At 46.3% G+C, this 14,207-nt stretch overlaps 1 protein-coding gene across 10 annotated transcripts in view; it reads right to left on the bottom strand.

Annotated features, from left to right (window-relative positions):
* Positions 1 to 14,207, bottom strand: part of Osbpl6 (oxysterol binding protein like 6) — a 174,432-nt gene that overhangs the window by 50,830 nt on the left and 109,395 nt on the right. For all 10 annotated transcript variants that reach the window (XM_087900080.1, XM_087900079.1, XM_087900076.1 and 7 more), the window contains 5 exons: positions 10,164 to 10,256; positions 4,149 to 4,271; positions 1,680 to 1,733; positions 511 to 624; positions 223 to 393 (listed from right to left, as the gene is read on the bottom strand). In XM_087900080.1, the coding sequence (XP_087756206.1) occupies positions 223 to 393; positions 511 to 624; positions 1,680 to 1,733; positions 4,149 to 4,271; positions 10,164 to 10,256 (555 nt within the window). The remainder of the gene's footprint in view (positions 1 to 222; positions 394 to 510; positions 625 to 1,679; positions 1,734 to 4,148; positions 4,272 to 10,163; positions 10,257 to 14,207) is intronic.

Here is a 14,207-nt window from a genome sequence, read left to right as displayed (position 1 = left end):
GTGCGGTCCACTTATTATAAAGGAAAAATAACTGGAAACGCTTGGTGATTCACGCGTCTGGCTCATCTTGTGATTAACTCTAGTGCCAATGTCACTTGTCTCCTGGGTGTCAGCTTACAAAATCAAACTTCTCTTTCTGGCGTTTTCAAGGACACACAGTGACGTGCACGTGTACATTTCTAAGCGGTTTCCGGGCTGACTTCTCGCAGCACAACGTCATACCTTCCCATCCACAACAGAAACGTTAGCAGCCGGGGAGGACTCGGCTGTCGAAGCTGCGGGGAAGATGTGGAAACTCGCGTCTCTCGGTGACCGCACAATCTCGTTCTGACGGTACAGGCGGTGATGACGCAGTTTGGAGACCCAAGCATCAAACCAGTCCTGGGATTTCACCTGGAACAGGAAGCAAGGGAAGACAGCTGTGGAGACCGTCTCCTGGCTGCCACGGGCGGGGACAAATCACATTCCCCCCACCCCCGGGCTAATACTGGATGCCGAAGACAATTTCACCTTCAAGTGATAGATGTGCTCCTCCGTGTCAAGGTCTATTCTCCGAGCTTTCTTTTTAATTGACATGACAGACAGGCCAACGTCAATGCTCCCATGGACCTTCCCCTTTTGGATCTGAAATCAAAAGACTAGTGAATTGTGCTGGAAGGGTATACGGGCTGGTGTGTCTCTGTTCTGAACTAAGGTGAGCCCAAGGAAAATCTTAACTCACTTATGGGGGTGACTACATTCTTTTTAATGACGAGAAAGTGGCTAAGGTCTGAGGGCAGTTGGGCTGTCATGACCACACCGATTTCAGCATGCAGCGTTACTCATCTGCCTCTATTTTGGGCACAGATGGTAATGTCAGCTCTCCACGATCCAGATTGCTTAGCTTCTAGCTCCTCTAAAAGGCAACACCAATGAGTCCCAAAATAACCGAAGTCAACGTTTGAACCGTGACCCAGAACACCCATGAATCAGCTGGAGGGCAGCTGCTAGCACAGAGTTGGGCAGCTGAGATCAGAGATCAGGGAGCAGCCTGCCCCCTCTTCTGGATGTCCCTAGCTGACCACAGACATAGCCGATTCCATGGCAGAGGCACAGACAAAACTAATTCTAAGCCCTTAGTTTATTGCCCTACACCCCACGGTAGGAGGGAAGGAAGAAACTCGGAGAGTCACGTGCAAAGTACTTCTCAGACATTAAGCAGAAGCAGTCTGGAGTAGTCTTAATGAGCTGGAGTTCTCAAGTCAAGAAGGTGAACGAACACAGGTTAAGTACAATAGATGTTTTTAAAAAAGAACTTTGACAAGAACAAGGAGGGCTTTAAATCTCAAAAAGCAAAGAACATGGAATTCATTTCAAAGTGCAAAGAAAAAAATACTTTCAGAATCTTCTCTCTAGGAGAAAGGGTGATATTATTAGTGTGTCACTTTTAGGCTTAAACTTCTGTTTAAAAAAACAGTTAAATATTCATGCGCTAGTTTGAGAGTTTTGTGCCATCTTGAGTACAAGCACAAAGCACACTTGCTCTAGAACCCGCAGAGTTGGCGGCTTGTTAAATATTACAGGCACAGACACGCAGGAAGCTGGTGACCATGGCACAGAGCCTGCCCAGTTACAGTGTTTACACACTTCAAGCGGGAATTCTAAACGGACCTGCGAATGGTGTCCTTGGAGCTACTTACGTCGAGTGGAGCCTTTGAGTACTTCAACAGTCCATTGTCCAGGACAAAAAAGCGCTGCAAGAACCAAACAGCCCTAGTTACTGTTTGTACTCGGAACTGCACAAATATTCACAAGCACAGCTCCCAGCGGCTTAGCATTCAGCAGCTAACGTGTTTGATGACTCTGATACATGGACTCAGTGCATCTGGCCACGGTCAGCCACAGGAAGTGAGGCCAGTGGGTCCGCGCTCTAGTCACGTGATTTCACGCTAGGGATGGGGTCTTTTCACCATGGTCTGTCTTCACCATGGGGAGGTCTAAGGACCTGCAGCTGAGACTTCATAAACGAACTGCATTAGGACATTATAAAAATAAGGAAAAAAATAACCTGGAGAGATCATGGCAATTCTGTAAAGATTTCTATACTAGTCTGCACGAAAGGAGCTAAACTCCGGATTTCTCCCCTGGATACCATGGACACTTTCTAAACTTTCTCATGCCTCTTACAGGAGCCATTATACCGTATCCGTTACTAGTAAATTGCCTACAAGGTTTAAGTGACCTTGGCAATATGCACGTATTTTCTCCTTGGCAATCTGCTTCTATATTAGTAAAAGAGATTAAATATTATTTCCAAGATACATTAAGAATAAAAAGGGGGCTCCACCCCTAGCTGGTAGCTGAAGGTTACAAAGGAAGGAGAATCACGTTTTCTTTGGGGATGGGGCTGTTGGTAGACAGCTCATGCTCCAGCCAGCGGCCCCAGGGGATGTACATGAGCAATACTAAGAGGGTCCAGTGAAATAGACATATATTAAATATATTAAAATTAAAAAAAAGCTGATCGGTGGTGGCGCACACCTTTAACCCCAGCACTCCGGACACAGAGGCAGGTGGATCTCTTTGAGTTCGAGGCCAGCCTGGCCTACAAGAGCTAGTTCTGGGACAGGCTCCAAAGCTACAGAGAAAACAAAAAAAAAAAAAGAAAAAGAAAAAGAACATAAAGTTGGTACTCTGGTGTGGGGGGGACTGGGTGCTTTGTGGGGGAAGATTGGGTAGGAAATGGGTAGAAATGATCAAAATATATTGTATACATGAATAAATAAAAAATGTTTCTTAAACGACAGAATTAAAAGGGAGGTTGGGTGGGCAACTGGCTGCCCTGAGGTCTGTCTACTACAGTCTGAGTAGATTTGTCATTTTTTAATTGCAAACACTGAAGAACTCTCTACTGGTTTCCTTTCTGTGGGCCATTCAGTAAAAGTCAAACAGCTCTCGGGAGCCAGCCACCCTGTGGGCCCTCTTCCAGCTCTGCACATGTAGGAAACCCTGCTGTGGCTGGAATTTATTCTGCTGGAACATTTTCACGGGACGCATGAACTCATAGCTGCTGAGACAGCGGAACATCAGGTCCCCAAAGTCATCCTGCCTAGAACTCACAAAAGGCCACTGTCATCCCTGTATCTGGGATTCTTGAAAACCGGTACCTGCCAGAATAAAAAAGCGCCACATTAAACAAGCAATTCAATTGCCTATAACGTGGGCATTCAAATGGGCTGCTGCCTAATCAATGCACAGCGGTATTAGGGAGAGGAGGAAAAGCACTGTGGGGTGGGTGCTCTCCCTGTCTTTATGCAAAATATCCAGACACACGGTCCAGAAAGAGTCCAGAAAGATGGCAGTCCACAGCCATTCCGCTGAGTGGGGTCAGAATGCCAAATGGAACCTAGCAATTCATTTTTTAAAATGGCCTGTTTTCCCAATTTTAAGTTTCTGCTAAAGAAGTTTAGCCAGGAATAACTTAAGGAAAGTCATAAGAAAGTGCCAAGTAAGGCTACTGGTGAGGAGACAGACAGGCAGGGGCAGGCCTAGGAGGAATCACTGGCTGGCCAAAATTAAAGTTAGAAGATTGGAGAAGGGAGGAGGGAAGTCCTTGGTGTTGGGGTAATATTATGGGCTGGAGGGAGAGTTTCTGACAAGGGAAAGCTATATGAGATGGAAGTCCCTTTGACTGGCTTTCATCCTTCCCTGGAGACAGGTTGGGTCGGCGTTTCTCATCTGTCTATTTCTTTAAGGAAGTTGCAATCCATAACCTCTGTGCTTGGAGCCAGCAGGTGGCCATTACTCAAGCGTTTGGTTAGCGAACCCTTCCACTCTGAGATGAAGTTCAGTAACAGAGCTGGCAAGAGTATGAAGCTGCTCTTATCGTGAGAGTCCCCAAGGGGACTAACAAAAGGGATTCTATGGAGGAACGGAAGAGAGGCTTCTCCTCTGTGACACAGAGTTTGTTTTCTTTTCTCCTCTTCTCCCATCCCTCCCTTGATTCTTCTGGCTTCCCCGTCTCCCTTACGGGGGCTTTTGTTTGCTAGTTTTTGTTTGTTTTCGAGACAATATTTCAAACTCAAAAGCTTCAGTGACCTTGGCTTCCCACCTAGGACCGAGTCAGAGCTCTATGATGATGCTCTCAGCTTCATTCCGAAGGCAGTTACCTTGTGCCACCCCTTTAAAGGCCATTTTCTTTTCTTCAGCATAAATCCCTCGTGCCTGTCTGGTTTCTGGACATTGGTTTGGCCTATTTTCAGTCCTTCTATAATTTCCCAGCTGTCAGCTTCCTGAGAGAAAAAGGAAAACAAATCATTCGTGTTCTGGGCTTAATGAGACACATTTAAGGAGATCCCTAGGCAGAAAGTCGCCTTTGATGCTGCCCTCGACTCAACAACAGGATGAGTGGCATTCTGGAGCTAATTGCAGCATCAAAACAAGTCACACACTTTCAAATGAAGCTCCCATGAGTTTCTCAGGTAGACCTGGAGGCAGGCAGACTTCAGGAGAGGCGCACTGGGGACACTGTTTGCTTGGAAGCAGAAAGAAATTGTGATTTCCTACACTCAGAGCGTTTAAAATGCATTTCCTCCCTGATGATCCTGGATCCCAAAGGGGTTTTAAAGTTAGACATCTGATGATAAATGTTCAGTCAGTGTGCAGACCAGGCTCTCTGTGCGGGAATGGAGAGGTTGCTGGGGTCCGGTGTGGAACAACCCGCTGATACCCCTATTCAGCACTGCGGTTATCTTTCTCCCCACTGCAGCCCTGTGCATCAAAGTGTGCACCAAAGCTTCACCTAACAGTGCATACCGAGAAGTTCAGGCTTCCCAAGGGGCATGTTTCCCTGGGAGCCCACGAAGAGTGCAGCTAGAACCGGGTCCTAGACCACTGGTAAAGCCTGTGCTTAGCATACGCAGAGGCCCTAGGTTCAATCTCTCCAACAGCAAGAATAAAGCCCAAGAATAAACAAATTTTAACAAAGTATCTTGGTTCTAGCGTCTCACTCTTCCTGCTAGATAACAGATTAAATCAATTTCTTCCTTCACTAGACATGTTTTGTTCAGAAATGTTAGGAATATTTCCTAACAGAGCCTCTCTACCAGTGCAAAGAACTCCAATCAAACCAGATTAGACTGAATCAGAAATGCCCATGTTTAATAAATGCCCCACTCAGGGTGGCCCACAAAACCTGAAACCATGTGTTCCTTCTCTGGGTGGCTGCCTAAATACCCTGTAGGAGTGGTCCTGACCCTCCCCGGGTGAGGGGTCAGCGCTTGGCAGGCTGGGAGTTGGAGTCTGGACCAACGCAACTCCCAGGCCAGGGGCTGGGGTGACACTCCCAACTTAATATTACAATATATGGTACTGTTTTTGTTTTTGAAGTGTTAACAGCATTTATAGAACAGACGTCTCATCTCAACTCTGCAGCCTCAGCTTCAGGGAGTGGACATGCGGACCAGGACAGACCTTCCGTAGTGGCCCACCCCCAGCTGATTGGGTCACTGCATTCTGAAAAGACTTTTACTTAGATCCTTATGGAAGGGCAGAAGGAGAATGGTTGGAGCACTGTATCTCAAGCTAGACCAAACTATGAGTCTCTGTCAATCTCAGGAAAGGAGGTCCCATTGCCGGGCACAGATACGGGACACGGCATGGGTGAAGAGGGCTGTGTTCACCATCTCTTTCTCCCTATCCTCATGCTAGAGGCTGCTTGCTTTGGGGCCAAGTCTAATCTATGCCAAACCAAAATATGCAATATCCAGGGTGGAATTTTCTCCAAAGTTTCGTCAGGAGATAAAACACAAGAGATGATCCTGTCTCTCTGAAAAGCCTAAAACCAATATCAAGCCTGCATCTTTCCTAAACCCAAGCCCACAGCTTCCTCGCCCCACCTCAGGGAAGACCCTAAAGGTGTTGCCATTTCCCCACATCCACAGTGACCTCTGGGGAATGAGCTATGCATTGTGACCTGTGGGTGTCCCAGCTGGCAACATTGTGCATTCTTCCCGCGATGCGCAACACCTCAAAATATGGGTTTTGCTTGAAGACAATTCTGCCAGAAACTGGGGTTGATCTGAGTCGCAGGTGGTGGCTCACAGCCTTTAATCCCAGCAGAGGCAGGCGGATCTCCATGAGTTCAAGGCCAGTTGGGGCCACATAGAGAGACCCTGTCTCAAAGCAATGTAACAAATGATGCTGCAATTGACCTGTTACTTAGATATAAGAATGTTTCTGATGAGACAGCTTTGGGCTGTGTAGAATGCTGTAATTTCTGGCTGACGCAAGCACAGGTAGCAGTATCCCATGACCCCAGGAGGTCACATGGAGACCCCGGAGTCCTCTTTCTTAATACTGGGCTGCAACTCAAGAATAGAACCCTATTTGTGAACAGCGTGAAGACCAAGGAAAGCAGGCACTCCTGACGGAAATCATCAAGGACCTCTGGCTTCCTGCTCCTATCGGAATAGTGGCATTCCATGAAAATTAAGTAATTAAGAATAAGAACAACTTCCCATGTGCATAAATATAGTCCCTGGACTTCTGTCCTTAGTAATGTGTGAGTTATATTTAAAGACATTTCTCTCTACATCCTATAGAAAAGACCCCTCCCTTGCCCCCTTCTCTCTCTCTCTCTCTATCTGATGGAGAATCTCTACATGACATAAACTCGGGGGACTGAGATGGGGGGAGGGAGGAAGGATGGATATGGGATCAGGGAAGAATATATCTCAACTAAGGGAGTCATTTTAGGGTTTACAAGAGACTTGATTATAAATGGGATCCCAGGTCCAAGGAGAGATCCCCGGATTGTTCTCTGGACAGAGGAGAGGGTGCCTGAATCGGCTTTGGCCTATAACCATACTGATGAAGATTTTGCTTATCACCATAGATCCTTCATCCGACGATGGATGGCGATACAGACGGAGACCCACATTGGAGCACCGGACTGAGCCCCCCATGGTTCAAATGAGGAGCAGAAGGAGGAAGAACATGAAAAAAAAAAACTCAGGACAGCGAGGGGTGCGATCACCCACTGATACAAGGGGACTGATCTAATGAGAGTTCACCAAGGCCAGTTGGACTGGGACTGAACGAGCACGTGATCCAACCAGATTTTCTGAATGTCGCCAGATTCTCTGAATGTGGCTGGCCCGGAGCCTTTCTGAAAAGCCATTGACAATGACACCGGGACTTGTTTCCTCTGCATATACTGAATTTTTGGGATCCAGTCTGTTTGGATACTCACCTTCCTGGACCTGGAGGGAGGGGGGAGGAACTTGAACTTCCCACAGGGCTGGAAGCCCTGACTGCTCTTAGGGATGGAGGAGGGGGGGGGGGGAGAGGAAGGGTGTTGGGAGGAGGGGCGGAAATGGAAACTTTCATAATTTAATAAACTTTGAAGAAAAAATGGAAGCATTTAGTAGCAAGTACAATTTTCCCCCTTACTAATTAAAGTTAGGTGCAACACAAACTCATCTTTTTGTAGCTACCGCTACTGATTTCTCTTAGAATGGTTTTCTTTTCCTTTTTGGGAGAGCCAAACTGGAGAGTGGGAAACAGGTAAAAACAGAACAGATCAAAAATTAGTCTATTTCCTGAGTGAAACCCTGCACTCCGAACTAGCAGTGCCTTTTCTGCGAGCGTAATGTTCCCGAGTCCAGCAAAAGAAACAGAAAAGACTCGTAATCCAGTGCTAACAATCAGGTAAGCTGTCAAGCTGACAGAGAGGCAAAGGATAAAAGCAGGGCAAGCAACAACCCCACCTGTTTCAATTATAAATGCAGATGGACGATAAGGTTACAAATAAAATATGTAGGAAAGGAAACAACCCATTTCTACACAGGACAGAACCTTCAGCATTCTGTTTCCACAATGCCGACATCACTCTTTCTCACTTAGTGAATTAGATACATTCTAAGAAAATTAAAATAGTTTTCTAAAAATCAAACAGTGTATTTTTCCTGAAATTTCAGTTATTATTTATTTTCGGCTCAAGTCTCCACTCTTCCTAAGTCTATGTAAAACAAAAATAGAACCAAGAGCCCCATGTCAGTACTGACCAACCTCAGCACTCCTAATTGCTGAGCCATCTCCCCAGCCCCCTTCTAAATTATAGTTTAATAATTCTTTTATAGTCCAACAATTCTTCCATTTCCATGGACTGGAGGTCTACTCTTGATGAGATGGGATAAATTTTGTAGCTTGTAATGCCTTCAAAGTATAAAAAGTACAAGCTAGTCTACGGGTGGTGTGGGGATAGGCAAAAATGTCTCAAGAGTTGAAAACAAAGAATTTAATAAATACTGAGCCAGGGCAATGCCTTGTCCAAAGCGCTCCTACCAACCAGTACCCAGGAAGCCTGTGTCCTCTCAGGAGGTTCTGAAGTGGTGAGATGCAGTGGTACCTAGGTGGGTAGAGCAGCTCTTAGGAGCCCCCAGATTTGTCCACGTGTACTAACATATAAACAAACAGAAAAGGTCTGTTAGTTCCATAGTAAGATTCAAATGGAAGCGCAGAAGCCACGGGGGTAGCGAATGCTGTTGGTACTCCTAGCAGGACCCTCCTTTGGTCAGCAGACCCACACCCCAGCTGCTGTGCATTGGTAAGCGGTAGGGAGTGGATTAGACCTTTACGCAGGAATTATATGGAGATGAGGAAATCAATAAAACTTTAATGATCTGGAGGCTGGTTGCAAGAATGTATGGCACAAAGTAGATGCAACTTCTCCCCACATCTATTCTTTCTCATCTTCTCACTAGCTATAGAGGATGGACATTTCAAAGCGATATGACGATCATATTTACCAAGTATGTGGTCTCTACTTATTGTTCAAATGGAAGTCTGTCCTTCTTACTTTTAAATTTTTTAAAGATGTTTTTATTTTTAACTGTGTGTGCGCAAGCATGTGCGTACAACTACACACACGTGTGTGCATGCCACTTAGATGCAGATGTCCAGAGAAGTCCAAAATGGGCAACTGATCCCCTAGAGCTGGAATTACGGGCAATTATCAGCTGCCAGATATGGGTCCCGAGAACCAAACTTGTTTTTCTGTGAGAGCACACAGCCTCTTTAACTGTGAAGCCACCTCTCCAGCCCTCTCAAAATTATTTTTATAGTTTAATAATTCTTTTCTTCTACACCTGTCTGACAGAATAAGCTTTGTAGCTTGTAACATCTCCAAAGTATAAAACACACAAGTGTGCATATCCGTAACACTAGGGCAGTATAGTAGCATGTTCTTTTCCTAATAGTTGAGGCTCTGTATAGGAAGCAAAGCGGCAGGATCAGCTGTACACATTTATAAGTAATCATCTTGACGAAATAAATCTGTTTTTATGTGAACCTGCAATTTGCATATACTCTCTTTTCAGAGTTTTCCCATTAGGGAACCCGTTCATTGGCCCGGTGAACATCTCACGTGGGCGGGGACGAGTACTGGGGGGCTCCATCTTCCCAAATCTGAGGGAGGACGGGCAGAAGAGGAAGGAACTCTGGCTTCCATGACACAGAAAGGGGTTCACATCTGTACCTGTTCTCCCCAGAGTCACTGCAGACACTGGAGGGAGGCCAGAAGTCACAGTGTGTGATGGCCGCTTGGTGGAGGCACCTCTGGACCTTGCAGGGAGGTAGAGACGGACAGCACGGGTTACAGAACCGGGCAAATCTAGTTTGTATGTCACCCCGCTACTTAACAACGTTTTTGTCTTAGGGAAAACGGTTAAGCCTGAGTTTCCGGATTCATTAAATGTAATAAATATAAAAGCTATATCAAATGTGGTAATATACTGAAGCACTTCGTGTAGTACCTAGTATGCAGTACGTGGGCAATAATGGTAGTCGCTGCGATTGCTGGGCTGACAAGTTTTCCCCCACATTAATTAATCATAGAATTATTCGCTTATCTCTCCAAGAGGAAATAACCATGGTTTTCCTTATTTCGTCCCTTAAAATACTTTCAGACCTTCACATATAACCCTGGAAATTCAAGGGAAATAGAGTCCTTACTATTCTCCGCTCACACAAGGCAGACAACGTCCCTGCACAGGAAGCAGAAAAAGGCAGAGAAGCCCTACTGTTAGCTACTTTAAGAGAGTCGGGCGTCAAGGCTAGTCACAGTTCATTTGGCCCCAGAGCGGGCAATGGGCTACCTGTGAGAGCAAAGGCACAGCACTGACCTTGGAGAGGGGGATGGGCTCCGGCTCCAGGAACTGCTGACTGACGGAGGGCTCTGTGCTTGATGAAGCGGTCCTCTCCAGGACGTGAATGCTCTGCAAATGAGCAGAAAGCCGCCAAGGGTTAGAGCTCCATCCCTCACATTGGGGAACACGGCAGGGGGTGGGAGGGGGAGTCACAGGGGCACAGCAGAAGAGTGAGCCGCCAGGAGATGAAGAGCTGGAAGACCGAGCTCAGCAGCAGCAGGGAGAAAACAACAGCAGTGTATGCGGCCTCTTGAGGTTCAGTGCTGAATCTCCTCCACCGTGCTGGATTCGACCTTACAGGAGTCACAGGGGTATATCCTTGGGGGGGGGGGGCCCTTTAGAACACAAGAAAACTGAGTATGCCAGGTGATCGACAACAGCTTTTATATAACAGGGGAGCCCCGTTGTCACCCCCAAATGCTGTGAGAACCACAAAACCTGAAGAGAGATTTGACTTTGCCAACTGCAGAGCACATAAGCTCATAGGCTGGGCATGAAGGATTAACTCACGACATGTGGGCAGCAAAGGGAAACCGGATTCTCCAGTTTCCTAAATCGAGGCACACACAGAGATCAATTTGGCATAAAGTGCAACAAACGTGAGCCCGGCGCCTATAGATAGCAGCGGACTGCTAAAATGTTGCCTCGGCTTCGTGGACCAGAAGGGTGAAACGCCATGTGACCCGGCAGCGGCATCTGGAAAGGAGCCTCCTGCGTGCTTGGCACAGAGAACACACATAAACCTCTTCCCTGCTTGACTTTGGGAACAGTTATGCTATAAAGGAGAAGCCTGTTCATCTTGAGTATTCACTATACATACAATACAGTGCATATTAAAATGAGTGAAAATCTAACTCTCTTATTGTGTTGATTTTTTTGAAGGCACAGGCGATCATAAAAAAAAAACATTTACTGAGACACAGTAGTAAGTTTTTTATTACAAGTGTGTGTGTGTGTGTGTGTGTGCATGGCTTACTAAAAAATGAAAGTATAATTGATAAAGCTGCCAACTGATATCAAGTATTATAATTGGTAAATTCTAAAACAAGCCATCTTCTTCAACCTCCACCATGTAACAGAGAAGCCAGTGCCTTCTCACACAAACCTCCATCCTGCAGTTTGCTCACTAATAGAACCCAAGCACTGCTGCTCACCCTAGAACTAACCCAACTCAATCTATACCCAAAATTGACCTCAAAATCACATTTCAAGAAAAAACATATTCTTTTGGCTTGCATTCATATGTGTTCATTACTACAAATGAAAATTCTTGAATGTTCTACCTTTAGCATCGGCAGCAATGAAAGTTGAGAGCTATATACCTCATCTCAGATTCTAGACTAGCACTTCCGGGAGGTAGGGCCAGCTATCTGCACTGAGAATCACCATTTCATCTCACTGTGGCCCGCTCTACACGGCTCCGTGGGAGTGTAGCAGAAAAGTGTGTGTTTCGTGTGCGTGAAGGCCTGGATTTGCTTCACAGAACCACAAAAAATGTGTGTGGGGAAAAGGCTCTTAAATATAACTTCTAATTCGGGAGGCAGAGGCAGGAGGATCTCTGTGAGTTTCAAGGCCAGCCTGGTCTACAGAACAAGTTCCAGGACAGGCCTCAAAGCTACACAGAGAAAGCCTGTCTTGAAGCGCTGGTTATGGTTCTTATGCGAAGAACCATAACTTCTTTAACACCTTCTAGGCTTCTGCTGGAATTGTAAAAAGCAGAACTCTAATACAACAGAACGCCTGACCACATCGAATGAATTTAACTTTCAAACTCCCATCTCTTGTTTATGGCATTGAAGGTCCTGGTCAGTCGGGAAACATCAAGTCTGTCCTTGAATCTGCAATTACAAAGTTAGACCTTTCTTTTCAGATCATTTCCTTTTAAGATCAACTATTGTGCTAGAGTTGTCTGCTCTCTTCTTCCCAAGCTAAATGCTCTCCTTTTATTTCATGATGGCTGGGAAACATAGATGACCTTGATGGGTTTAAGCATGTTCTCTGAACATCGCAGAGGGCTCCAGAAATCTGGCGCTCTTCAAAAACACAGCTTTCTCTCAAATCCTCAGTTACAACTTAATTTCTAGGGTGTGTGTGTGTGTGTGTGTGTGTGTGTGTAAGAGAGAGGGGGAGAAGGAGAAGAGGAGGTAGAGAGAGAGAGAGAGAAAGAAGAAGTGGGGGACTGACTCAAGGCCTTGTGAACAGAAGGCAAGAACTCAACCCCTAAGCATCATGCCCGGCCTCTAGGTAAACACACAGAGCACACAGAGGTGGGCGAACTTACCCAGCCCCTGTTCTCCCGGCTCAAGGCGAGCTGGTGCATAAGGAGGAGCTTGGGCCAAGACTCTTGAACATAGCCTTCCCTGCGGCTCTTCAGCTAGCTCTAGAGCTAGACTAGAGTTCACAGGTTTCAACACCCCCTGGGCAGCGAGAGCAAAGCTGCCCACAGGACTGTCCTTTGGTTTCCTCCGCGTCAATAAACAGACAATGAGACTCTGCACAGCAGCTGAGCAGCTCAGGACAGACAACGCGCCCAGAGAAAAGCAGGACTGTCAGGGTGAGTTTAACAGGGCTTCTTGTCGGCGTTATTTCAAAGGCGCAAAGCAATTGCTAGGAACATGTGAGGCTGCGGCTACGAGTTCCTGGAGGGACTCACTTTCCGTCCACGATGGGGGCACTAAGAAAAGCGCCCAAACCACTGCTTTCTGAATGCCGATGCCACGGAGATGGCTCACCCGGCTCTCTCTTCTCATTTCTTTGTCTTTCAGTGTGAAATAACTGACTAAAAGCAACCTGGAGAGGGAAGGATCTCTTTGGGTCACACTTTCATGTCCTTGAGGACACCAGGGCAAGAACTCAGGCGGGAACTGAGACAAAGGCCATGGACTAACACCGCTTACTGCCTTGCTCTCCGTGGATGGCTCAGTTTGCTTTCTAATACACCTCAGACCACCTGACCACGGGCTGGCAAGACCTAAAGTGTGCTGAGCCCTCTTACATCAATTAGAAATCAGTAAAAGGCCCCACAGACTTGTCAGCAGGCCAATCGGATGGAGGCAGCTCCTCAGTTGCGCTTTCTTCCTTGCAGATGATCTAGTTTATGTCAAGTTGACAAAAACCACCCCCTTATTATCTTATCTATTTGTGTGTGTGTGTGTGTGTGTGTGTGTGTGTTGTATGTATGCCTATGGAAGCCAGAGGTCATCCATCCTCAGTATAATTCCTCAAAAATGCCAATCCTGGTTTGTTTTTTTTGTTTTTTTTTTTTTTTTGAGATAAGGTCTATGTCACCAGGTAGGCTAGCCTGACTGGCCAACCAGCCCCAGGGACCTACCTCTCCTCACACCCAAGGTCCGAGATTACAAGCATGCCCAACACACTTGCCCAACCTTCTATATGCATGCTGTGGCCAGGATCGGGCTCTTGTGCTGGGATTAACATTTCCTCAGTCCCTCTAAGATAAATTTATATTTACAAATTATACAAAGTACTTTTCAAAGGAAAGCATCCAAATAACTTAGAAGGCTCAAAAAGGGTTTTCATTATTCTTGTAGCTACTAGGCCTGACTCTCTCCTAAGGGTCATGTATTTAAGCACAGCACGGTATTTCAGTGACATTAGCCACTACTCGGGTAGTGTTGCCACCAGCCAACAGTGAATTCCCATAGGGTTTACCGTATCGCCACCGACAACCTTTGCATGGATTATTTCATCACATCGTCTCAAGCTTTTGCACACTGACACACTTATTTTATGACTAACTGAACAGTGAGGACAGGGAGCCAGAGTGGTGCCGTCAGTAAGCACTGAGGTTTGAATGCCAATTGAGATTGGATTCAGGGGCCCAGGCTTTTCAACAGTATCTTCTGTTGAAGCTAAAGCGAACACAGAAGGACATACATTACAGAGATTTCTAAGAAATAACCCTGCCCCCACGAACTGAACACACAGACAGGTTCCCTCCACCACAACCGTCCATGGATGCCGAGGTAGGCACGAGTAAACGGAAGGAGAGAGGTTACC

This window comes from Myodes glareolus, chromosome 21, assembly GCF_982192425.1.
Source record: "Myodes glareolus chromosome 21, mMyoGla1.1, whole genome shotgun sequence".
Classification (NCBI taxonomy): Eukaryota; Metazoa; Chordata; class Mammalia; order Rodentia; family Cricetidae; genus Myodes; species Myodes glareolus.
This window is presented reverse-complemented; position numbering and strand designations above follow the sequence as displayed.